The following is a 24,557-nucleotide window of genomic DNA, read 5'->3' as shown; positions in this document are numbered from 1 at the left end:
AAAACGCACGATTTCCAGAACAGAAGAAACTGAACGAACTTCACACTGCAGTATCCTGACTCTGAGCAAAACTGCTTTAGCACAGGTGCAAATTGCGCTGGATAACTATCTCGATGAATAGCCATAACACCTTTTTGAGACTGCCAGAGTGATTGTGGGTCATAGTCGGGCATAAGCTGAATGGCTCCAGCCCGTTCCATTGAGAGCATGGACTGCGTGCACAAAAAGAAGTTGTTCTGATCCCAGAATCATGATGCACTGTGGGTAAGCCCTCAGTCAGCCGGTAGTAGTCACCACTAAAACAGTTTCGGAATAGATCGACTTAAGCCCGAAAGTATTAGATCTGTTTCAGCCTGCATATTTATTTTGCGGCGAGCAGCCTTGGCGAGAAAGACGATAATATTGGCTAGGAGGTATGATGAGACTGGCCGAGACTTGTGAAGTTTGAACAGCTTGACCCGGTTGTGGCTTGATGTGTGACTGTTATTACCCACGTGGCTGAGTGCAAGTGATGAGCAGGCGAAACCGCTTGTTTAGCTCATTCACCATTCCCTTCCGCTATTTCTCATCGTCATGCATGCTGCCCCTCCATCTCTCCCGTCACAAACTACCTTAACATTAACATGTTCACCGGAGGCTGTCTAAATTGTAATTTTTGGCAACAGTGTCTGGAGTATCGAGTGGGGATCAGGGTAACGTCTCCTTGGCTTGGGAATCATGCAATGACGAACCTGACAAGTGTCTGTAGCTATGATTGACCCACGATGTTCTGAAAGGCTCCCAAGTTAACAGAGTGCTCTGTTGAGTATATTGGTTCACTGCAATCGGCATCCGATGAGTGCGATGGGAGCAGAGTCAGCAGCGAGTATGGTGACGACCTCAATGTCAATCCCACATTGCGATAGTGGCTGCAGTGTCTCGTATTTGCTGTCGTTGCCTATATCGACCGTTTTTTTTACATTTTGCGTACGTGCAGCGTTGCCCTTGTTTGTAAGTCAGCTCCGCGCGTCCTCGTGCTCATCCGAAATGTACAGCATTCTCATATTTTGTTGGTGATCCTTGTAGGAAACATGCGTACACATCGTTCAATCGGTCTTTGCTTTTGTTCGCTGTCATCTGACGGGCGACTTCAAGCTGGGCTCTCACTATTCGCAGAACTTGCATGTTGCCGGTCGTTGGCATGTCGGTAGTCGGTCAAGGTTGTAGATGGGAGCGTTTTGGAACGCATACATCCTCGTTTTACCTGACTGTTGCATGTGCACCTTTGTTGAGACTTGGAAATAGGTGCGACCCGTATATCCTGGTTGCACATGCCATTTCAGCTGATTTTCTGATGCAGGATACTCTTTCTATGTTCGTTGCCAACGATAACTCATTGGATGAATGTCGTTTCTCATTCATCACAATTTAGAGAATCATCAATGTATTCTTTCTTGGCTGCATAATAAAGGTGCGCATCTCCAGTACTTCTCACAAAGAGTTTCGTCTGATAAGACTCTTGTTCCCCCGCCATTTCTTGTGCCCTAACTACGAATTCCAGCATATATATAATAGCTAGATGATATTCTGGCAGCTTCATACTGACGTAGCTAGTGTATTGGTCCTGACAAAGTCCTGAGGCGCTGCAGTGAGATTATTTGGTTAGGACAAACACCGGGGAAACCCTTGGTATTTGTCAGATTTTTATTGTTTTATCTCGGGCCGAGGACTTTTTCGGCAAATTTCCGACCACGCCGCCGCTGCCACCGACGACGACGAGGAGCTTAACTAGTAGAAGCCAGTCTCCCTTGAACTCATCTTCATCCTGCCACGTCTCCATGTCATGCCCCGCAACCCGAATCTGGGTACCTCGACCCTTCGAAATCGCAATCGAGTTACCAACAAGACACGCCTTAAGGTCATCCAAGGTAGCATCGATGCAGACCCTCTCGTGCTGGACGAGGACGAGGAAAAGGCCAGGATCATTAGCACTGCTGGCGTGGACGCTGAGGACGCCAATGTGAGTCATTTTCCCTCTCGTCGTCGCTTTCAATGCCCTTGTTGAACAGGCTGACGTGTCTGTTTCTCATTGGCTGGTGGTCGTGGGAAATCTCTTATCGATGGCTGACTCATATTTCCGCTTAGGAGCATCACTTGCAGGCGGTGCTGTCTGCCGCGTCCCACAGACACCAATCGGTGGGTCGCTCAACACGTGGGGAGAAGGCCGTCGCACCCGCCGCATATATTCCCACACCAGACTCCACCGGTATCGTCGACAACTATGACGAGTTATATCCTTCTCAGCGTTGGGAAGACCCAGGCGCGTACATCAGATCCTCAGAGACTGTCGATGAGGCAGTCACAAACGCGCTCATCGATTTGTTCACGTACTATATGGATGAACGCGATAAGGAGTGGCTCGACAGAAACAACGAGGAGGCGCGTGGTGAAGGCACGAGTGCCCAGGGTGCTCTTTCAGCCTCTGGCGCAACCACTCGCTCTGGTCTGTCCCAACGAAGTGCCAAGGCGAAAGGCAAGGAGCCCGAGCCGACACAACCTCTTGCTATCACGGAAGACGAGTTCGAACTTGTAATGGGCATCTTTGAGAAGGTCACCCATGACACGACGGAGTTCTTGCACCATGTAAGTTTATTTACCTAACAATCACAATGCAGCGCTGATTTATGTCACAGGGCCTCGAGTCCGGCATGGCATTTCCTCCGTTTACGGACTATCAAGAAGCATTTTCCTCTCCATTACCACCCTCTATGTTTGCCACATTTACAGTGCCGACATGGATACCCCAACCTGCTCTACTACTACGCTTGGCAAAAGTCATTTATCCTTATTGGCGTGATCGCCGCATCGAGAGAAAAGGCCACCGAATTATACCCAGTTTGAATGTGAGTATATCTATGTGTGTATGATTCGAATAAGGTTGTTTAAACTACTTATTAGTTCGATGAGTCGGACGTGCTCAATGAGTCTTACATTTGCTTCCGCCGTCGCGAGATCAAGGCTGTTCGGAAAACCCGTGCTTCGCAGGCGACGTCATCTGATAAGCTTTTGCGGTTGCAGAACGAGTTGACGCAGGGTCTAGAGCTCGCTAAAACGCTCCTTTCTCGAGAAAATCTCAAGCGTGACTACACGCAGCAAACACTACAGGTTTGGGACAAGCGCTTTGAGTTCGCCGAGCTCAAGCGCAAGTTTCCCTCGTTGGGTACTAAAGAGGACGAGGAGCTTCTACTCGACAAAGAGAGAGTAGCAAAGAAACCCAAGATCGAATCCAATCGTATCACTGGACTCAAGATACGTACGAGAGAGAGCGGGGACCCGGGATCTCCGGCTGTCGCTGTCGAGGCATCTATCCGGCCTAAGGAACGTCTCAGCCTCATTAATGCAGCCATGGAGCGTGACCTTGCGAGCCAAAAGGAACGTGACCACGGGTATGAAGATGTGGTGGAGGTAGGACTACTTGCAGTACATATTTCAAACGCTTACCCTTTCTTTCAGAATCCTTATCAACGCCCAACATTTTCCTTTCCGCGACGTCACTGGAAGGCAATTTTTTCCTCCTCGCGCCCGTCGACACCATCACCAAATGTAGCAGACGAGGAAGCTGAGCGTGTGCGTTATGTCCGCCACCGTGTGACTCGTCTAGGCAACTCTACGATCGATCGTCACGACGCTTTTATTCAACGCTACGGAATTCGTGGCGATGATTCCACATTCATACGACGACGGCAAGCGTTTGCACGGCGCATGGATGCCATCATTCCCGAGGATGATGAAGAGATGTCGTCTCGTCTACGTGAGCGCTGGAAGTTCGATCAAGATGATGAGCCCACCGTTGGACCTGAGGGTACGGACGAGCAAGATCGGATCCTCATCGATGACTATGATCCAAAGTATCTCCGTCAAATGATGACATTGTTGTCAGATCAAGACCATCAGGCGCTTACGACAGACAACACCATTGTCGTGACCGTGGACGGCCGCCAACACACTGTCTCCCCATACCGCCTTGGAGTGCAACCCCAGTACAGTATCCGCCGCGATCAACATGGCGTTCAGCGGGTATATCCTGGGGGTATGCCGCTGTCGGCCACTCGTGCGGCTCCTGCGGGCATTCCAATGCCGAATGGTGTGCCGATATCCATGCAAGCACATGTCAAAGCGATGCAACCGCCATCTGCCATTCCGCAGATGCGCATCTCATCAAATGGTCCCATGCGTCCTCCGGTTGTTGGGAATCTCGCATCCCCAAGTTCGCCTACTGTAGTGCAGCAGTCCTCTCCCCCTCGCACTACTCCCACGAACGGGGTCAATGGAAACCATGTTGGCACTCCTACGTCAGATGGCGACTCAGTCAGGCTGATCGCTGCACCCAATGGCATCGCTACTAATACCACCACGACCATCAATGGCACAGCACATCAGTCTACAGACGTGCAGATGTCTCCCCCTGCTGATCCTTCCCACTCCAATCAGGCCGGCTCACCAGCGCGTCCCAAGACCGAGTCCCAGCACGTCCCGCCTCCACTCAGTAGTTACAGCATCCCTATGAACGGTTATGCCCTGCCCAACGGGGCCGTCATGCGTCAGCCAAATGGCATCACTTTGCAGCAAATGCAATCTTTTAAGATGGCGCTTGCACAGAACCCGGAGGGACGCCCGCAAGTTCCGTACCAAGGGCATCTCGTGCCGAATGGCACCCACTTCAATGTGCAGCTGCCGGGTGGCGCCAATCTCCACAAATTTCCTCAGGGACGGCAGTGGCCAGGCTTAGCGTCACCTCATCAGCAGCCCGCGCAGCTTAACGAAGGGACGCCGAGCCCTCATATTACGCCGGGCAATCTACCAATGCGCACACCGTCTGCTAATGGTATGCGAACCGCGAATCGTGCCGGGAGCATCAATGTTCCTCCGCAGGTCGGTCAATTGCTACCAAATCAGTATGTCATGTCGCCCCATATGCAGCACAACAGCCCATCTCCACTGCCGTCGTCTATCCCACTACCTTCCCATCAGTCCCCCCCTCGTCCGCCGCCCCCACAGACCATGAAAATGGCTTCCCCGTCTCTGCAGCACCAGCAGGTAGTACAGAGTTCGCAAGGCGGATATTAGTATGCACCACTGGGCGTTATGCAATCGGGTTTTCCCGCGTATCTCTCTGTGATCCCTGACATTACCACTCCGTTTATATTCTTTCCGCTCTGTTTTGGTTACAATATCACTCCGTTTTATCTGCTTTCCAGTTATGTATTATTGTCGCAATTTGAGGCATTTTCAGTTTTGCACCTACCTGGGCCAACCGAGATGCATAGTCGTGGGACACACGATTGTTTGCGCATTGATCAGGCCAGTGCTGGCGGATATGAGCGCTCTCGGGTTTAATTTCACGGTCATTGCTAACTCGTGCACCTACCTACATCCTTCGAAGAAAACTCAAACCATCCAAATTACCATTCCGCGCTCATAATGATGAGCAGGTGGACGGCGTGGTGTTCCTCAGCCAGCGCCGGTGGCTTGCAAAATACTGTGACAGGTATGATACCCGTGCTCGAAGGTAGGTACTCGGCCCTTCGGCTTACATCGGGTTTCAACACAGTGGTACTTATCAAAATTGCATCAAATCGACTTTTTTTGGCCCGGATCAGCACTTCTATATCAAGATGTATGGATGGGCGCTCGTGGTATTGTTTCACTTGCATAACATGTGATGTACAAGTTCACTTTGCTATTGGCTGGTGTTCCAATCGTACAGACTTTGATTTTAGGTATCATCGACCATCCTCCAATCATGCAAGTATTTCCTGCGGGTCGCAAGGTCAATTCTTTCGACAGGTCATAAGCAACGAGGCACATGACCCGGAGCGTTTCATGCAGGCATGCCCCTGGTACCTATAGGCCTAATATACTGAGCTAGTGACTGGGGCTAAACAACGTTGTTTTTTCAGCCGATCATGCTAGCTTCAGTGCCCTACCAACAACGGCTAATATGTGGTTAAACCCTGCGGCAGTCACCACGTCGGTCATCACTTCTGTGCGTGAACTTGGTCTTAAACTGATGGCGCGCGAGGGCCGAGGCTGGTGACCACATGCTCTCAAGAGGTGAGATTCCCAAGCTACCGCGAGCCGCCCAAGATCCGCCGTCCTTGTGGTCGGGCAGTGCGGATGATTGAATCGTCCTAATCAACTAAGTGCTCATCGCTATATACTCGAGGCAACAGTCAGGCCATTAACTGACGGTCAGTATCACCAACGGCATCAGACGAAATGGTACAAATGATCACCCTCTAGATTGTGCCTGACTAATATCCCTGGACCGATGTCACGGTCATCAAGCCTTGCTGTGCTTACACAAGATGCAAGTTGAAACACACATCGGAGAATGTGAATTTGATGGAACGGATATTCAACAAATCCCTAGCGGTGTACAACTACCGGGCATTTCTTCAGTGTCCGTGTGCCCGGTGGGAAAATGAGGCTGGTATCATATGTAATATACTCCAGGATAAAGCGTCATATATGAACCCCACAGGCTGTTCTGTACAAACACTATCTATGGCAAGACTATGGGACAAATACAACAGCGAGAACAAAAGTCCACCACCACATCTGCTATGTACAATATACGATACGTATGATATATGCAATAGATAACAAATAGAATCTCAAAGCCAAAAGAGTGGAAGCCTGGTAGTGGGTCCGAGGCAAAGCGGAGGGAGATCGATAGCAGAGTGGATATCGCGAAATCGAGAATGATAGGTGCAGCACTACAACAATAACTCGTTTTATTTTTCACTCGTGAACTTGAAACCTGACTTCCTAGGTGTCAAAGGATTCTCTTGCGACGTCGTGTCGACTGAGATATTCGAGTGGCGTTGGCGCACCTGGAACGGGTATTCTGAGGGCGACTCCTCGATGATGCGGGTGTTACGCCTAAACAGGACGTTGAGCCAGGCGGGCACGATACCGCCGGGGGGGACGACCCAGGGCTCGGATGCGTCGTAGTTGGGTGGCATGATTGCATTGTTGGAGATCTTGGAGACAATCCACACGAAGCCGTTAATGATGACATAGGAGAACACGCCAACAATGACGCCATACGCAATGCTGTGGCTTGCTGTTAACATCTGAAACTCTTTGAAACATGTTCAGGAGACTCACTTGTATGACAGAGGAATAAATAGAATGGTGAGGAAAGCAGGAACAGCATCGCCGACATAGTCCCAGTTGATATCGCGAACATTTCGGATCATGAGCGAGCCGACGACAACGAGCGCGCCGCCGGTAGCCCAGGGTGGAATGGAGGCGAAGATGGGCGCGAAAAAGACGGAGAGGAAGAAGAGGAGTCCAGTGACGACTGCAGTAATACCAGTCTTACCCCCCTCTGCAAGCTGAGTCAGATTCAAGATGATTTATTAAGGAAATAATGTTCATACCAGCAATACCTGTGGCACTCTCAATGAATGCCGTGACGGGACTTGTACCTGCGAGTGCACCCATGGAGATAGAGAAGGCATCAACACAGTATGCGATGGTAGAGTTTTCGAAATCAAGGGTGACGGGATCACGAAGGCCAGCAAATTTAACCATAGAGTAAAGAGTACCGGTGGTATCTTAATAAAATGTTGATTCCAGATGTGATTTCGTGGCATTATTGAAACACTCACCCAAGATGTCGACATAAAGGAAGGTTATTAGTGCGTACCACACCTTTCCTTTACCATAGTTATACTTAGAAGTAAAGCATGAGCTTCGCCCTGTATATCGTTGGGATTTTGCTTACATCTAGTGCATTACCAATATGTTGTAAGGGATGCCAAGTAACGACCTGTTTGAAGAAATCGAACAGCTGATCACCAGCTTCGTTGTGTGGGAAGTATGTGACAGAAGTGTTTCGTGGCCAAGAAATTATGGAAGTGATGAAGATACCGATTAGGAGGGACCCCTTGACACGATAAAGCATCAATAGGATCGTGAGGATACTAGGTTAGGTTATGCCGTAAGTAAAGATAAAGATAAGACGCGGACCATACATACCCGCCGGTAAAGATACCAAGCCATGTGGTAGGACTCCGTAGAACTTGACTACCACAGAAGTATGGTAGACCTTCCAACCAATCTATAAATGTAAACTGTCAGACTCGATGGCGATGCAGCGATGCCATGTCAATTAAATGGGCGTACCTGACTCAAGGCAGCCGCCAAGGCCAACAAGGTTGGTGGTGTCACCTCCAATCACATTCAAGCCACCGGATGCTGTGTGAAACTGATGAATAACGATAACCCATGAGAAGAAACGTGCGTGGACGAACTCAATCCGATGAAGCTGTGGCACGATGGCAACATCAGTCGCAGGTTCATAAACGATCGGCGAAGAACCATGAACTTACGCAATGTACAGTCCGATACCAGCACCTACAGCAAGGACAAGTGATTGCGGCATAATGCGAGCAAGCCATTGACGTAAACCGAGAAGGGATAGAATGAAGAAGATCCATCTGCAAAGGGCGTCTAGTCAGGCAAGGAGTCCCACGGGAGAAATTGACCTACCCTTCCAAGAAGACAGCGGCCAGAGCTTCCCGGTAGGTGATAAAGCCGCTGCCGTGATAACCTACAACAGAGTAGGTGAACTGTCGAAATGGTGTTAATTAGCATGTCTAGTAGAATCGAGATGGTCGTCAGGTTGCTGACGGACGTACATAGGCATTGAGTCCCATCCCTGGAGCCATACCCACAGGCAAATTGGCAAGGGCGCCCATTAAGATTGATGCAAGGGCAGACATGGCTGCCGTGGAAGTGATGAGATCTTGTTTCACCTCTTGGATACATTGGAGATATGCCGCATCGGTGACACAGTTATTGGCAGCTTCACAGACACAAGTTCCCCCAGAGTCGGATACGATGGAAGCGTTGACAGAGATCTTGCAGGGAAAGATCATTTAATTGAATGGTGATTTGACGGTGACGAACAAAAACATACGATGTACGCCATGGCCGCCTGACAAGCGTGTCAACAAAAACAATTTCAACGGTGAAACATTGTTTCTCACCCAGGTCGTTATACCTGCACGAACATCTGTCTGGTGGATGCAAATCACATCAGATTATGAGGTGTGATGGGGCTTCAGAACAAGCAACGAACCATGAAACGTGAACCTTCGCGCTCGCGGGCATGACCAGAGCCCTCTAGGCGAAACCATCGTCCGATTGCAGAGTCAGCAACCTACAAAGAAGGAAGAAAACGTTGTTATGAAGAAGATGAACTGGCTGCGGTGGCCCAGGAGATGTACGGACCTGGGCGTTGAGCCTATCGGCGAAAGTGAGCATATCGACAGAGGTGAGAAAAAAATGGATTAAAGAGAGAGCTATATAACAGATTCTAATTAAGAGGGGGGAACCTAAGGAAGGTGAAGCGAAACTCTCACTTCAGACTTGATGTGGTATACACTAGGAGTTACCGAATGTGGTGACAGAACCATATACGCATCACGTTATTAGCCACATCAAACCTTCCCTTAAGCTTCCATTCCAGGAATTCCCCTCGCCAAGATTCCTCATAGCTATACAGGCCTTGCAGGCCCCAGGGGGTCCTAATACCCATTGCCATTTCTAGGCCAACATGCACTGCACTTTTCCTCGCCTTGGATACTTCAGGATAAATAAAATAATCATACCTGAATGTGGACCCGAATAGGGTTGTTATAATCATCCCAAATGTATTGCCGGTCACCAGGTCAGTGTCCTGATCGAAAAACTGATCTGAATTTCGAAACATTTGAGTTTAGCGCAGTTGAGAAGCCTCGGCCAGCTTTCCGAGTCATCGATTACATAAAACGATGACCTCGGTGTAATGGTTGATAGTAATATTGAGGTAATGAATTATTGGCTTTGGTTCTGGCATCGTCTCCACATTCGCGCCTTTGGTCATGAAATTGGTTGACCTGGGATTTAATCGTCGTAGTCCCGTAATCTCACTCGAACTTCATTCAGTCCATACCCGTTATCTCATGCATATGTTGTAGGGCCGGAGATGAACTTCTCCCCAGTCCTAGTTCTGACACCACTGACCGAAAATACACAACAGCCATGTGCAGCAGAACACAAATGGAGCACCGAATTTGTCAAAGGGCATCTCATGATTAATTACTGCAAGGCCCCACTAGTTACCCACAAGAACAACATTGTCTCGTATCGATGTCTCACGTTCATATCGATTAGAGGTCTGATGCCCTCGATTCGTGCCGAGCCTGGGTTACCGGGCCATTGGCAAGATACTTCTTATTCAAGTATCGTTGGCTGTACTTCGAAACTTCAGAAACATTGCAGAATGGTACATGAATCTCCGAAGCACTCCTCAGTGATGAAACAGAGCTAAGTTTGAAACGTTTCAAAAGGGAATGATAAGACATCACATGAGATTATCAAGGGGCGCGCGCAGCACGAGGCTTACGGTAGTAATTGCTGTCTCGCTGTTTCAGAAAAGTCAAAAACCCAGGCTGGGCTGGACTCAGAAATGTGCTCGAACCACGGAGGGACACCGGGGACACCCTGAGGTGCCAACCTATAGTGACAAAGATACTGATCAGAAGGTTAATAAGATGGGCTATTATTGGCTATTTGAGGCCCATAAACCCCCATAGGTTGTAGTATGTTGTCGATAACGTTCTATCGGAAATAGAGGACGTATGCTAGTAACCAATATCATCGCAACGCCGCAGATTCTCCGAGCTAGAACAGACAGATTTGAATCAATAAACAGTCCATCAGAATACGCAGAAACTTTCAAGCATCTCCCAGAGTGTCGTAACGTTGGCAGCCCGTCTTTGGCCATATTCATGCCACATTGATGGCATATAGGTCATGCAGGGGCAAGGGGCAAAATGGATGGCACGGACAGCTTACCTTTCTGCCAGTACTAATGCTAATAGGCTATAGCCATACGTGTCATTCGGGAGGCGATGGACTGGGGGCGGGCCCAGGCCGACCATAGCACTTGCTGTCAGCTTCCGATATCGCGTGCATAATGTGACATGCACTGTGAGCCTTGTTGAGATGCAGATAAGCCCAATCTGGCATTGCGAGGCCAAACACGATTTGGATAGCGGCATAGTTGAAAGAGTGAGAGAGTTCAGCTGCGTGCTGACTACTTCCTTGATACACAAGGCTATTCGATGAGCTTGCAATTGAATAGCCAGGTTATCCCACTTGGACTTGAGTTAAACTGAATGGTGCCAAGTCTAGTTGCTCTTGAACGGTACCGGACTCGGGTTCTCAGGTCCAACACAGTTACACTGCGGTCGCCTAGACTGTTGATAGCTTTTAAATTTCATAGGTGCCGACTCGGACATGAGACGGCGCTCACGATTCTGCAAATTTGGCAGCAAGATACAGAGGAATGACACAGCTGGAGTCTGGCGTTGAGCAGGTAGTAGCACCAGGTCCCTGGTCGAGTAGCTGCCCGCCATTGTTGGGAATTTCAAACTGAATAGTTCAAAGTCCGATCTCAGAAGTTCATGCATACTGGTACATTAGCAGTAGTAGTAAACATATGCATCATGGTCTATCAAACGGTCGTACTTGATCTCGATGAATACAGCTTCAATGGTCATTAATGTGCTTTAATACTCAGTGATATCCAAGTGCCGATGCCGCTGACCATATGGATTTCATACAGATATGATCGTACGCCTTATCTCCCTTAGACCAGACTCATTTTAAAGATGGCTTCGACTTTTTACTTCGGAGTGGGGTCCGTTGGGGTCACAGACTGGCTGGTGGCTTCGACTTGAGGCACGTAGTTCGCATTTAGGCTGTTGGCTGGTGTATAATTTAATCGCAGCTGCGTATCAAAAACCATAAACAATCATCCTCAGCAACACTTGGTGACTACAGCCTGTCACGCGAGGCACATCTAAACAATTAGCACATGGCTAGTAAGTGATGATGGATCAACGTTTACGAACATCGGGTTTAACTCACTAGTCTGAGAATTTCTTTATTACATTATGAGGACCTTAGGGGGATGTGGAAATTCAATGACAGTGGAACATCAAATACATCGCGATCACGTGACATGCATATGAGTATGAATGGAGCAAGAGTGCAGTTTAGGTTAGCCAAAGCCTTCAAAAACTTACTGCGGCGGCGCGGCCCATCCGATTAGCAGGGATTCCGAGTAGCTTCTCAGAGGTGTTACACATCGCATTGCGTTCTCCAATTCACCCGGGAACACTACTGGAAAGTTCTTGGATTAGTATTATGTTCTACTCGACGCATACGAGCCGCAGTGCTACCTTGGTGGGCCAGTCACGAAGCGCTTCAGTACCCTAGTGAGCACTGAGCAATTCCTGTTGAATACCTCAAATATTCACGAACGAAGCGATACTATGTGATCTTGCACCTCTAGTTCGAGCTTGTCTGTGACAGGCGGGACGTCCAGCAAATCTGACTCGGAGCTTGATCGGAACAACGACGAGAACATTCGAGGTCAATTTTGGACGATATATGAACGCGAGGCTGGGTATCATGTCGAGGAGTTTCTTGAAAAACACAAGGGTGACATGGATATCGTTCTTATATTTGTGAGTGCCTAGCAGTTAAAACCATCTTGATGTGTTCCTATGTGGGACTGCGATCCTGACCACAATACATAGTCAGGTCTCTTTTCCGCAGTCAGCACCACTTTCATAGTTTCTCTGCAATCCGCGCTCAGTCCGGACGAAACTAAGATGACAAACGCCCTTTTAAAACTGCTTATACACACACTCGATAACACTACGTTTGATGGTCGACAGCCCGACCTCCCACAATGGAATGGACCAGGGGAGACTGAGATTTGGATACAGTGTCTCATGTACGCCAGTCTCAGCACCAGTCTCATTGCTGCGCTGGGTGCCGTACTGGGGAAGCAATGGCTAGGGCACTTCGTCCGCTGCGGACGTGGCCCGATCGACGCCCGCGGTCGTCTGAGGCAACAGAAGATGGATGGTCTCCAGACGTGGTACTTTAGTGCTGTCTTGGAGGCGCTTCCGTTGTTGATCCAGATCTCCCTGCTCTTATTCGGAATTGCTCTAGGTGCTAGCATTTGGACGCAGCAGCCGACCATTGCAACTCCAGTAGTGTTGACGATGGCATTTGGGGCCCTGTTCTACGGCGCCATCGTTGTATCCTGCGTCGTTTCTCCGACTTGTCCATTCCAGACCACTACATCGACAATCCTCCGCCTCGCATTACAAAGAATCAGTCGTTCGATCCGGAGATTGCATATCACTCTAGCGGGCCGCGTCCCATCGCTCCTTTTTGGAATAGCTTCCACTCTCAGACTATGCGTTAATGGTGCGCGCGGGTATATTGATGACAGAGACTCTGGGCTGCCGCACAATGCGGACGCTCCTCACGACGCGTCTGCTGTTCGCTGGATAATGGAGACAACTACAGATCCAAATGTCATTACTTCAGCTGCGCTTATGGTTCCTGAGGTTGAATGGCCCAAATTAATTGACGTCTCTGCTGCAATCATCCAACTACGTGACACCTTTTTAGGTTGCTTCGAAAGCACTCAGGGCAGGCAGCCCAAGCTCGGGCTCCATTCGAAGACGCGTGCACTTGCCTGCGGGAAGGCTTTGATCCACCTATACTTCACGCGGTTGCATGGCCGGGATATGCATCAGCTGTTCTTTGACCCGTTAGAGTCAGTATCAGCGATACCGGTCGCGACACAGCCTCCCGATATATCTTGGTTCACCTTCCTTGTACTGCAAGATATGGAAATGCAATTCATCTGCGACATGATACGCAGTGCCTTCCGACTGAGCTTAGGGCACCATCCTTTCGTCCCCCGGATACCCGACTCATACTTGGCGTGGATGTCGTACTCCATCCCGCACTGTCTGTTACATTACAAGCAAGAGAGGCACCTTCGCATGTGGGCTATTGATGCCATCACTCGTTTACTCGTCTTTCCACTGCCTCCCAGGGCTGTGATTGTTAACTGCTTGACAGCTGCTGCGCTCATCATCGGCATCCCTCTTGAGGAGGATGCTTTGATTCGTCTCAACAGGGGGTGAGCCGTTGGTTTCTAGTTTATTCACCGTGTTGGTTAATGTGTTCTACAGGGACGAACTCGAATCTATGCTCTTGCAAGTCGTACAAAGCTTGCAGGATCGAGATCTACAAGCAACACTGGAACAGGGTTTATCAGCAGCATCCACGAACGACCAAGAGCACGGTCTCGAAGATGTTGATATCGCAATGCTCTTCCGCCCTATCTCGGTTCTCATCGAGGCCGTCGAGTATCGCCAGCTATTCCGCGACCATAATTTACATATCTGGGCCCTGCAACTTTGCAGACGCATGGTACAAAGAGCCAATATCAAATCTCCCTTGAACCCAATTGCCGCGGATCACCAATATCAGTGTCTCAGCAGCGCCAGAACTGCACTTCACCTTAGTATCGTTGCCGACGCGGACCTCACGTACAGTGCTGGTGATTGCCGCGCACTGTGGAAATGCACCAGGGTTGGCTTCAACCATGGAAAACGCCGCAGGGAAGACTTTACATGGTTGCTTGACTTCATTGTTCATCACCGCGATACCAAGGACCACCTTGCTGTGGGCGATGCCCTTCAAGCCATGAGCACGGTTGGCGAGGTAGAGTGGCCTGAAAATTTAATGCAGGTCTACTACTCGAGCATTTGTGCAGCCATGGGTCCGGATATGCCCGCCCGAACACGTCACTCTGGAATGGCGGCGCTTCACGCAGTCCGGAGAAAGGTGGCTTCAGATGACTTAACACCGAGCATGATGGTCAATCTTTCCCTTGCGCTGTTCTCTACCGCTGCTCTTTCCATCGATCCTCCTGTAGACAACCAGCCTTCTAATGCTTTGCCCCTCTCAGAGAGTGCGCGATCATCAGGGCGTGACCTGTGTTACATTCAAGTGATTTTTGCGCTCCAGCAGACGCGCAAATGGGACGAGTATTTAGTGAACGACGGGCACCTTGAGCGATGCGCTGGGATCGCCGCTACCCTGGAAAACGAGAATCGCAGTGGGCACACGCGGGTGCTGTCTCAGTTGGACGCAGGACATCTCGCGCTCTACCTAGCAGCCATCCTCGCGAGGGAACAGCATCACACCACTTTTAGCACGGATGCGGCTGGCATCTCCCCACCGATGGATACAAATAAGTTGTGCTGGAAACTCATTCGCAAAGCTTGGGCGTATGCATCCTCGCAGCGGCTGGACGAGGATGTGCAACGCGCCGTCCCCATCCTGGTCCAACACACCCTGCGACATGTGAAGGGAGGACAACAGAACGTGTCGCGCTCCATGGAGGCAGCGGTGTCGAAAGTACTGGCTGCACTGCGGTCAATATCAAGTGTTGATGCGGATGATGATCAAGTTAATGAATTGACAGAGCTATTGGGATTGGGGGAGAAGGTGGAGAGTACGACGAACGTTTACATCGAGAACTGATGTATATATAGGTGCATATTCTGATAAGCGCATGCATCACATCATTGCGTCATTCGCATGGAGATACAATTCTTATAGACTGAGCCTTGATAGAATCATATAGGATAACCAAACGGATAGACTTGCAGGGGAATGACGAATCCTGAATGGCCGAAATCCCACTCGAGTCGAACCACAAACACTTGATAGATATGCCATCGATAGCGAAGTTCTCGTGAGGAGCATCTGTACGCAGAATCTGGATTCAAAGCAGTGTTCGGAATCCAGCGGTTTGGAGCTCGAAGGTGGAACTAGAGGTATGCATCCCCTGAGCGTGTCAAAAATGGTGGAAGAAAGGGATAGCAACACTCAGAAATGAGTGTAGATCAAAATACAAGCCAAAAAGTCAGAACACAGTGATAGATGGGTGGATGTATTTCAGGGCTTAGTGTCTGAGAAAACCCTTGAAATCAGCAAGGATACAGAGTATGAATGCAACATCACATTAGAGGAGATGGAAGCCACCTACACATCCAAGAGGTAGCGAGAAGGCCAAGACGTACCAAACTGAGAGATCGTCAGGTAGTCGAGCGCAGTATCAGGGTGATATGTTATGGACCTGCCAGTAAATGTATGTGTGCCTAGTATTAGACGGTAAGGGCGACGGTCGAATTCATTTGGAAGTGCATAGTTAAACTAGTACAGTTTGTATAGGCTATAGCTATATCATACGGTAACCAGAGTGCTAGATATCAATGGAAGCATGAAAAATTGGACTGCAACAATCAATGGTTTAGGTGCCTCTCGTACCAACCTTAGGGCCGCCATTCGCTCAACCAAATATCTCTTGGTCCTGGAAGTAGACTCTGCTCCCTCCGGATGTACTGACCGTACTTCATCTCCCCAACTACCTCCCCATGGCTAAATACTACCTTACCCCTGATGATTGTGTACCTAGGCCAATTCTTAAACTCGATACCCTCAAACGGCGTATAGTCGACATCATGGTGCAGCATCTCGTTCGTGAGCTTGAATGGCTGGAACTTTGTTTGCGAGTACCAGATAACCAGATCAGCGTCAAAGCCGGGGGCGATACTGCCCTTTTTCTTCAATCCGTATAGCTTAGCTGGGTTTGTGGATGTGACCTCGACGAACTTCTGTGGAGAAATACGCCCGGAAAGGACGCCGCCGGAAAATAGAAGCGGAACACGGGTCTCCACACCAGGCACCCCGTTCGGGACGAGACGGAATTTGCCATATGGAAGGTTTCCGTCTTTGAGCCCACGCTGCTTTCCGTTCGGATGATTGAATTTGCTAGGAGAGTGGTCTGAAGAAACGATAGTGAATGTTCCGTTCTTGACTCCAGCCCAAATGGCATCTTGATCAGACTTGTCCTCCCGGATCGGAGGCGAGCATATGCACTTTGCGCCTGCATGTTATAGTCCATAAGACAATGAACAGAAATGCAGAGGTATCATTACCTTCGAAATCCCCCTTTCGCATCGAATCGGCGAGAAGAAACATGTACTGGGGACACGTTTCACCGTAGATCGGAAGCAGCCTCGTTTGTGCGTCGCGGATGTGCTTCGTGGCAGGCCCACCAGATATATGTACGAGCAGGATCGGCGTATCCATGAGTTCAGCCAAACAAATGACGCGGTTCTATTACAATGTGAGCATGTCATTGTCAGCTCAACAAAGCACAAAAAACTCACCGTAGCCTCAGCCTCCACGATCGGAGGTCGAGATGTACCATGGTGGTAAGGATGCGTCATGAGCTTCTGCTCCAGATGCTGCGTCATCCAGTCGATAACATCGGCATTCTCGGCGTGCACCATCGTGGTGATACCAAGTTTCCGGGCGGAATACATGACATCGAGAATTTGATAATCCAGAAGCTTTAATGGCTTGTATGTCATATACAGCTTCACACTCGTAATTCCGTACTCATCAACCATCCGCGGGAATTCGTCTTCCACGATTTGGGGCGTCGGATTGGTAATGATGACGTGGAAAGCATAGTCGCAGTAGGACTGGTCCTTGGCGAGCTTGTGATAATCCTCGATAACAGCAATGATGCTCTCATCCTTCTTCATTTGAGAAGCGAACGTAATTACTGTTGTCGTTCCTCCAGCTATCGCACTGCGTGTGCCTGTGTCGAACGTGTCACCGACAAAGTTTTCGGGATCGGGGACCTTCCCATTCGTGATGATAGAGTGATCAATGTCCACACCGACGGTAGCTTCAAAAAACTAAACAATATGATAAATATCTGAGCAAAAGATGAGGAAATGTACTAGCCTGGCTCAGATGAACATGAGCGTCGACTCCTCCAGGAGTTATAAAAGCCCCCTCAGCGTCAATCTCTTGCGCGCCCGGTGCGGCTGGAAGGCGAGGACCAACAGCGACGATGGTTCCATCCTGACATAGGCAGTGACACGTTAGTAAAAATTGAACACAATATCAGGTGATATTCGTACTTTGACTCCAATATCACAAGACTCCCAAATGTCCGAGGCAGTCACGACGGTACCATTGCGAACAACGAGGTCGAAATCCATGACAGGTATTGATGGAAGCTCCAAGCATGTCGCACGAGAAACAGCAGAGATAAATACTCTCCTGGAGATAAGAGAAAGACCACATGAACGTCATCTTACATTGTAATCTTCCAGAAGCAAGGTCTCGTGCCAGGAAGTACGCCTCGGTAACTGTAGCTGACTTTAGCAGAGTCTGGACAGTCGGGTGTCTGATAAGAGCGTGACATGCGCTCACTCATGTTGACGAGAACAAACATCTAGTATAGCAATATCTCGCGCGAGTGAGCTCGTCGAGATAGGCATCCCGTAATGTACATTTCAGCACGTTGATGATTGAACTGGCCCGAAGATACACCAATTGAGCCCATACCTTCATCACGATCCATACAAAGAGGTAACGCTCCCGCTCGAAGGACGCTATATTTCAGTCGTCGAGATACAGAACCCGCTCAACACTGAGAACAGCACAAAGTCGAATTGTTAAATTTCCGGCGGACGTTGTAAGTACTTGATCTGATCAGTATATGGCTGCGCAACTCAATGCACACCAAGTTACTCCAGAACAAGTACCACGCATCACGTTTCGTCTCTGATCGCAATGAAAGATACCGAGAGCGAGATGCAAGTTCGAACTTCGGGCAAAGTTCGGTCCAGAGTATAAGCAAATGTCACGTGACAAACTGATGAAGTGGTGCCGCACCTAGTACCATCCCAACGTTGACGTTGACGCCGTTCATTCATTCCTTCTGATCAGTGATCACAACCATTACACAACAGCTATGGTCGCAACTATTCACCTCAACGGACCCAACGATAACATTGTAGATATTTTGCAAGGAAGGGAGCGCATCGTATCTTATCCTGGCACAAGTCAGTTCAATGGTCGCGGTATATCTGCATGTGGCCTTGCAGCCATGAATTTTGCGAGAGTGCTTTCTGACCTCGTCAACATGCATAGTCAAGACAGGATGATTGATCTGCTTCGAGCTATCACTAGCAAAGAGGTCATTCAAGTCAGTGTTTGTATGATTTAGCGCCCCTCAAATCCAGTGGCCGTAGTCCCTCACTGCTTCTCACGAAACGTCATACCATAGGATATTATCTCCATTTGTTCGGAATGGTCAAGCGACTTGCACTTGGACGTGGAAGAAATCCAGCAAGTTCCCCTATTCAAGAAGTCTCTGAAGCTTGTAGCAACACGATTTGGTCCCCCAAAGGCGAAGCATTTTAGGCGTACCCTGGAGTAAGCCAGTTGTTCATTTATCGGTTTTATCATCTCCATGATCTTCTCAGATATATGCAAACCTTGAGCTCCTCTGCTACCGTCATCATCACTCGCCCTCCTGAGATCATCGCATGCACGGTGATTAAAGGACTGGAGATGGACGTTTTCGTGATTTTCGATTCTCACCCACGGCCAAGCTATCCAGCTGGTGCTGGTCTTATTCTCAATACATCGATTGACCAGGCGGTCTCACGTCTGGCTAGCATATTACCTGCTGCCGACAGCCATCTTCTTTCCCTGAGTGGTCTGCAATGGCAAGCTCAGCTACTTAATAACTTGTCAGGCCACATCTTCGTATCAAATGGACCACCTGCAGACATGCGAGGCATGCAGCGTACTGTCATCGAATCTAGCCTAGCTGTTCTGAGATTGCGAGCCGAAGTGGCTGGATTGACACAGAAAAGTGAGAGGCTGACTAAAGAAAACGAAACACTCGAAGGAGAGATTCAACGCCTGGACGATGCTTTGAGTATCGAGAAGAAGAAAGTAGTAACACTTCAGGTATCTTCCAAGATCGTGCAGAGCAGCAGGGAATAGCGCTTCGCTTCACAGCCCTCAAACGGAATAGCTGGATCATCACGGCTGGCTCCGCGCAACTTCTTGCACTCGTCCTCGTCATCCGATAAATTTATGAACAACGTTCGCGATCGCGATGCAGACACATGGTCATCGATTTATGATACTGTCAAGGAAGACCTAGGACATGAGTGGGGGCTCGACAGTCTGAGTTCAGCCGCGGCCCTCGAGTTGCAGCAATCTTTCGATGTTGAAGATTTGCAACTTCGAGACCAGATGCAAGCTCTGGCTGCCTCACTCCCACGCAACTTTTCATGCGTAATATGCATGGAAGAACAACCTGTGGACAATAGTGTGGATCTTGAATGCAATCATTCGATATGCAGAACTTGTATCCGAGGACATATTTGCTCCAAGATCGAAGAGCATCGTTTCCCAGTCATGTGTCCCGTTTGCATGACGGAAAAGAATAACCATCAACCCAAAGGTTTGTACATCCTCTATAGCACCCATTATTAACTCACCCTCCTTAGCGATCTCGGGACTTCTCGTGCAGCAAATTGGTATCGATGAGCGGCAATATGCGATTTGGGAAGAAATGGAACTAAGCCATCTTTCAGTTCTCCTCCACTGCCGCAAGTGAGTGTCTAGCCTGTGTTACCTCCAGCGCGCCAACCATGTCATTTTAGATGTCAACGATCGGTGCCCGTAGTCAGACAGGAGCATGATGAATCCCGCCTGCTTGTTTGTCCCCTACCCGATTGTAACCATATTTGGTGCAAAGCGTGCCAGCAATCTGTTGCAATTGGTGATCCTCCCCATTCTTGTGACGGCACCTCGGAACTGGACCATTTAATGAAGCAGCGCGGGTGGAAGTATTGCCCAAGTATACACTCTTCCTATTGGGCATTTGCTGCCACTTATATTCATCGGCAGACTGCAAAACACCGGTCCAGAGAGACGGGGGATGCAGCCACATGACCGTGCGTGATCTCCTTATTGACAAACACACTCTAACGTATATGCTGTCGTAGTGCATCTCCCCGGCCTGCAACACCCACTTTTGCTACATTTGTGGGAAAAATATTGTTCGCAGCGCCTTGCGAAATGAAATTCAGACCGCGGTCGCTGCTCACTACCGTGTTTGCAATTTGTTTGATTATCCCGGGGAGTAAGGCGCTCGGTGGTAGCGGACAGTAGGTTTAGGTGGGTTGTCAATCGAGCTGTAACATCTTTTTCATAAAATTACTAAATTAGGCACAGTCGTTCAGGGTGAGGTGGTGTTCAGCTATCGGAAGGTTATTGGGGAGATGGGGTATAGTTAAGTTATACAGAGAGAGAGGAGCCTACTTCTAAGATCAAGAGATGTTTGGTTGAGCGTCTGGCGTCCCTATTAATTGATCATTGTATTTTAGTTTTCCAATATGACGCTTCCATCGTCGACGTCCGGCACTATCCTCATTATTTGATGCATCGATTTCGAATGTAGATTTGAGGTCGACAATCGCTTCATAAGTACTGCCGACGCATTGGCGGGTCTATGATGGTAGTCGCCAAAAATAAGTCCCACTGTTGTGGGTGCCGCTCTGACTTATCGTACAACTGAGCCTTCTTGCTTTATCTATTGGTCTATAAAGGATGTAAATGTCGTCGAGTGGTTTGGTAGGTAAATAGATAGATAAATACATCGTCTGTACAAACTCGTGGCTACTCTGAGTTCAATCATGTAGTGCAGCATATGTTACACTTGAGGCTACTGTCCCGGGCTTTGACACCTCGTCAACAAGGCGCGCTGGCCTGCACAAGCACATTGACACCACATTGCATGAGATCTTGTTGACGCCAGCCAGTGGTTGAGCAGATCGGTCACATCTTCCGAGGGTCGAACGAAATGATACACCCGGACCCTGCTCCACGTAATAAGCTAACGATCGATAACATCCTCCGACATAGGTATTTCATATGCACAATGATAAGTATATAGTTACAATAGGAATCTCACATCTCATGTGCCATAAACTACAGAGTACAAGCCAGCAAGCAGATATTTCAAACAAGTACAACTTGATCTTCACCGTGTTCTTGAGAACTTAGTTCCTCAGTGCTCACGTGCCAAGTGGGGCGGATGCATGTCACGGAGTGCGAAAAACCGCGCCACCTTGCTCCGTACAGAAAGGGGCACACCCCAGACCTTGACATACTCCTTTACGTCATGGGGGGTTGGATCTCGTCCTCTGTGTGGCACTCATTAGTCGTCAGGAAAAGCTGTATGATATAAAACAACTTACCCAGACAAGCTTCGTGCCAAATCCATGAAATTTTCAATATCAGCTCCTATAAGGACCGTCAGCACAGTTCATCCAGTGTCAGACATGACATCACCATCGAGTTCGTACCAAGAGATTTTCTCAATCTCCCGAAGGAAGTTCAACGCCTCCGTGTCCCTCACACTAGGGACGGATGCGTGCTTGCCGCTAGAGATAGCTACCGCCAGGTCATCTCGGCCAAAGAGTTGTAGCCAACGTCGGCGACGGGCTACCAGATCGAGATCGGGGAATCTGATGGCTGCAACAGGAAAGGGTTAGTGATGCAGTCAGGTCAGGTAACTGGGGTACATACTGGCCGAGAACGGCCTGAGTAGTGCCTGCTGCTCGTCCGTCAACACCGCGGGCCACAGACAGATACATCCGGGCGATTCAAATTCTTGAACCATCAAATTGATGCGTTCCTAACAAAGGATTAGCTATACTAGTACAGCGTTGACAGTACAACAATCGAGAACATACTTCACCCCCTGCACATTCAGAATTTATGAAATACTGTACGACATTTCTTCAGAAGGGATATAACAGACAATTTGAGAGACGATACGTACATCTCCGCAGTCTACGACCACTACCGCATTCCACTCTATTGCAAGCTAAGCAACCATAACGCTGAGTCAGATATGTATCATGGCCCGCAGATGGTACATACCGATGCTAGTTTGGCGGCCCAAGGTTGCACATTGTCGCACGTCAGTGGGATGTCATTCGCCCGAATGTCAAGCATCGGGCGCTTGAGCATGTTGCAGATAGCATGCGCAACTGTCTTTTTGCCCGTTCCTAGGGCCCCTTTCAGCAGGATATTCTACAAATGATAAAGGTAAACGAGAGTCATGCAGAAATGTCGCCTGAAAACACACCGTGCCTTCCCGAACTCTCTCTGGCTGTGGACTGTCATGAGAAGATCCAATGGTATCTAATATGGATCCTATGAGATCCTGCAACAAACGCGTTAGGTTGCGAGACAACGATCCCAGAATTACTCCTGCCCATACCTTAGTCTGTTGGTCCTTGACCAACTTTCTCCATGCATCTTGATCGTAAGCAGATTCATCACAATGCAAACCCTGGAATGTAATCCATTCCTGGACACCAAGGTTGGTCTGAAGATCAGTAAAAATGTGTAATAGGCTTACGTGTTTCTCAGTGTCATGTCCTGCAAACCAGGACAGGTGGCTGACCGCGAGTTCCTCCATGTTTTCCAAAGGCAACTGTGGAAGGTCAATTGTGATGGGGGGAGGGAAGAACATGTCTGATTGAGATAGGCGGGGAAGGTTTGATTTGCAGAGACGGGAAAGGTCTGATGTCGGTATCAGGGAATCCATGAGGGCTATATATATGAGAAAGTTAAATGTGGAACTATGGAATGTAAAACTGTGGCGCAGGCCCAATGCAATAATGGGTAAAGCAAGAATGGCCCGAGTGTGAGTCGAGGAACAGTGGACAATGTATTGTGGAACATCAGAAATTACCGATGGACAATGAACGTGGGATGAGGAAGTTTCGATTGTTCCATGGCCCAGGGAGTCGCATGCGAAATGGCAAAATACTGAATGTGGTGTCGATGTGCTTGTTCGTACATCCAAATCACATTTGGCGGACTTCGTATGCTCATGGCAGATGAGTTATCTGGTGGGAATTACAATGGCGCGACAATCGACCTGTCTGTGGTGGTATACGTCAGCTGGTACATTAATATCTTTTGTGCTGATGACTGTAGATGGTCGAGCGTGAGGATAATGAAACTGGTACGAAGGTAATATACACTAACTCACATTCAAGTCACCAAACATGCTGCACCAGGTGCGGTGCAGGGAAGCGAGGAGGATCGAGGATGTGCTTAGTGGTGGGTGAAGTAGGAAAAGACGGAGGAAGGAGAAGAGGTTCATGGTCCAGGTCTTGTTACTCATGCAATTCCATGTTGTCTATTTGACATGGTAGATAGACACTTGTACGATTATACAGAGCGCTGAGATAGATTTCCGGCTATGTTGTTAGCGGGAGAGCATATGCATGCTAAAGAAATGGGTAATGTCAAAGTCAGTCATCAGCAAAGTAGCACGTCAAGGTTGAGAGGGACATGCGCATCCTACTTTTACCATCGAGTTGCACTACCCATTTAGCATAGATTAAGGCAAAGTGTAGAATCAGTGTATTTCATGATAGTAACAATACGGACAAAAAGTGGAAACACCAGCGGAGGTTTGGAATATGTAATGCAGAATTTCACCTCTGGGTATTCCTGAAGTATATGCTTCTACTTTATCAATAAGTCTTGGGTCGGACGGCCTTCACAGCCCGATTGATTCCATCTGTGAAGTATAAAATACTGCATCAGCACAAAAACAGACAGGAAAAGAGGGGGACTCACACTGTCGAAATGAAGTGGACCCTGTTGGATCGATACACGTATCCCTGACTCGCAAAGACTAGAGCACACAATGCCCA

General features: G+C 48.8%; 6 protein-coding genes across 6 annotated transcripts; 3 read left to right on the top strand and 3 right to left on the bottom strand.

The window, feature by feature from the left end:
• Positions 1-1,587: 1,587 nt before the first annotated feature.
• Positions 1,588-5,390, top strand: F5891DRAFT_585740 (enhancer of polycomb-like-domain-containing protein). Its single transcript, XM_041372371.1, has 5 exons — positions 1,588-1,999; positions 2,125-2,622; positions 2,673-2,882; positions 2,938-3,444; positions 3,493-5,390. The coding sequence occupies exons 1-5, from the start codon at positions 1,823-1,825 to the stop codon at positions 5,104-5,106; spliced, it is 3,006 nt and encodes a 1,001-aa protein (XP_041222112.1). The 5' UTR covers positions 1,588-1,822; the 3' UTR covers positions 5,107-5,390.
• Positions 5,391-6,710: 1,320 nt separating this feature from the next.
• Positions 6,711-9,416, bottom strand: F5891DRAFT_585733 (permease family-domain-containing protein). Its single transcript, XM_041372370.1, has 15 exons — positions 9,286-9,416; positions 9,134-9,214; positions 9,042-9,071; positions 8,972-8,989; positions 8,691-8,912; positions 8,542-8,621; positions 8,382-8,489; positions 8,304-8,317; positions 8,176-8,247; positions 8,029-8,110; positions 7,775-7,973; positions 7,659-7,722; positions 7,428-7,604; positions 7,153-7,375; positions 6,711-7,098 (listed from the first exon to the last, which is right to left on the bottom strand). The coding sequence occupies exons 1-15, from the start codon at positions 9,316-9,318 to the stop codon at positions 6,777-6,779; spliced, it is 1,725 nt and encodes a 574-aa protein (XP_041222111.1). The 5' UTR covers positions 9,319-9,416; the 3' UTR covers positions 6,711-6,776.
• A 3,057-nt stretch (positions 9,417-12,473) lies between these two features.
• Positions 12,474-12,905, top strand: F5891DRAFT_932156 (uncharacterized protein; the record flags this gene model as incomplete). The annotated part of the gene is made up of 2 exons (XM_041373978.1): positions 12,474-12,572; positions 12,645-12,905. Coding segments are annotated over 2 exons (360 nt in total), but the record flags the coding sequence as incomplete, so codon positions are not given.
• Positions 12,906-16,110: 3,205 nt separating this feature from the next.
• F5891DRAFT_1052915 (uncharacterized protein) lies at positions 16,111-18,276 on the bottom strand. The gene is made up of 5 exons (XM_041362559.1): positions 17,925-18,276; positions 17,746-17,865; positions 17,160-17,696; positions 16,926-17,106; positions 16,111-16,873 (listed from the first exon to the last, which is right to left on the bottom strand). Exons 1-5 carry the CDS (start codon positions 18,003-18,005, stop codon positions 16,260-16,262), a joined length of 1,533 nt encoding a protein of 510 aa, XP_041222109.1. The 5' UTR covers positions 18,006-18,276; the 3' UTR covers positions 16,111-16,259.
• Positions 18,277-18,592: 316 nt separating this feature from the next.
• F5891DRAFT_1052901 (uncharacterized protein) lies at positions 18,593-21,246 on the top strand. Its single transcript, XM_041362558.1, is given in 11 exon segments — positions 18,593-18,616; positions 18,685-18,997; positions 19,079-19,227; positions 19,278-19,785; positions 19,807-20,272; positions 20,319-20,424; positions 20,475-20,671; positions 20,722-20,768; positions 20,820-20,991; positions 21,043-21,063; positions 21,081-21,246. The coding sequence occupies 8 exon segments, from the start codon at positions 18,764-18,766 to the stop codon at positions 20,958-20,960; spliced, it is 1,848 nt and encodes a 615-aa protein (XP_041222108.1). The 5' UTR covers positions 18,593-18,616; positions 18,685-18,763; the 3' UTR covers positions 20,961-20,991; positions 21,043-21,063; positions 21,081-21,246.
• Positions 21,247-21,790: 544 nt separating this feature from the next.
• Positions 21,791-23,359, bottom strand: F5891DRAFT_983346 (uncharacterized protein; the record flags this gene model as incomplete). Its single annotated transcript, XM_041377314.1, has 11 exons — positions 21,791-21,804; positions 21,895-22,019; positions 22,074-22,119; positions 22,168-22,350; positions 22,405-22,513; positions 22,572-22,604; positions 22,661-22,705; positions 22,762-22,914; positions 22,970-23,047; positions 23,105-23,212; positions 23,246-23,359. 11 exons carry the CDS (start codon positions 23,357-23,359, stop codon positions 21,791-21,793), a joined length of 1,008 nt encoding a protein of 335 aa, XP_041222107.1.
• Between the last annotated feature and the right edge of the window lie 1,198 nt (positions 23,360-24,557).

Source organism: Suillus fuscotomentosus (genome assembly GCF_016647785.1).
Source record: "Suillus fuscotomentosus strain FC203 chromosome Unknown F5891scaffold_54, whole genome shotgun sequence".
In the NCBI taxonomy this organism is placed as follows: Eukaryota; Fungi; Basidiomycota; class Agaricomycetes; order Boletales; family Suillaceae; genus Suillus; species Suillus fuscotomentosus.
The sequence above is the reverse complement of the archived record's forward strand: the minus strand, read 5'-3'. Positions and strand labels throughout refer to the sequence as shown.

What these genes read in the sequence shown, in the direction of transcription:
- F5891DRAFT_585740 (XM_041372371.1), top strand. Translation starts at nt 1,823, where the DNA reads ATGCCCCGCAACCCGAATCTGGGTACCTCGACCCTTCGAAATCGCAAT. An exon ending in CGACGGAGTTCTTGCACCAT is followed by an intron (nt 2,623 to 2,672) that starts GTAAGTTTATTT and finishes TTTATGTCACAG; the next exon opens with GGCCTCGAGTCCGGCATGGC. An exon ending in GGTATGAAGATGTGGTGGAG is followed by an intron (nt 3,445 to 3,492) that starts GTAGGACTACTT and finishes CCTTTCTTTCAG; the next exon opens with AATCCTTATCAACGCCCAAC.
- F5891DRAFT_585733 (XM_041372370.1), bottom strand. Translation starts at nt 9,318, where the DNA reads ATGCTCACTTTCGCCGATAGGCTCAACGCCCAG. An exon ending in GCCGCTGTCTTCTTGGAAGG is followed by an intron (nt 8,490 to 8,541) that starts GTAGGTCAATTT and finishes CGCCCTTTGCAG; the next exon opens with ATGGATCTTCTTCATTCTAT. An exon ending in TGGCGGCTGCCTTGAGTCAG is followed by an intron (nt 8,111 to 8,175) that starts GTACGCCCATTT and finishes TTACATTTATAG; the next exon opens with ATTGGTTGGAAGGTCTACCA.
- F5891DRAFT_1052915 (XM_041362559.1), bottom strand. Translation starts at nt 18,005, where the DNA reads ATGGATTTCGACCTCGTTGTTCGCAATGGTACCGTCGTGACTGCCTCG. An exon ending in CTTGTGATATTGGAGTCAAA is followed by an intron (nt 17,866 to 17,924) that starts GTACGAATATCA and finishes TGCCTATGTCAG; the next exon opens with GATGGAACCATCGTCGCTGT. An exon ending in CTCATGTTCATCTGAGCCAG is followed by an intron (nt 17,697 to 17,745) that starts GCTAGTACATTT and finishes CATATTGTTTAG; the next exon opens with TTTTTTGAAGCTACCGTCGG.
- F5891DRAFT_1052901 (XM_041362558.1), top strand. Translation starts at nt 18,764, where the DNA reads ATGGTCGCAACTATTCACCTCAACGGACCCAACGATAACATTGTAGAT. An exon ending in CGGGTGGAAGTATTGCCCAA is followed by an intron (nt 20,672 to 20,721) that starts GTATACACTCTT and finishes ATTCATCGGCAG; the next exon opens with ACTGCAAAACACCGGTCCAG. An exon ending in GGGGATGCAGCCACATGACC is followed by an intron (nt 20,769 to 20,819) that starts GTGCGTGATCTC and finishes ATGCTGTCGTAG; the next exon opens with TGCATCTCCCCGGCCTGCAA.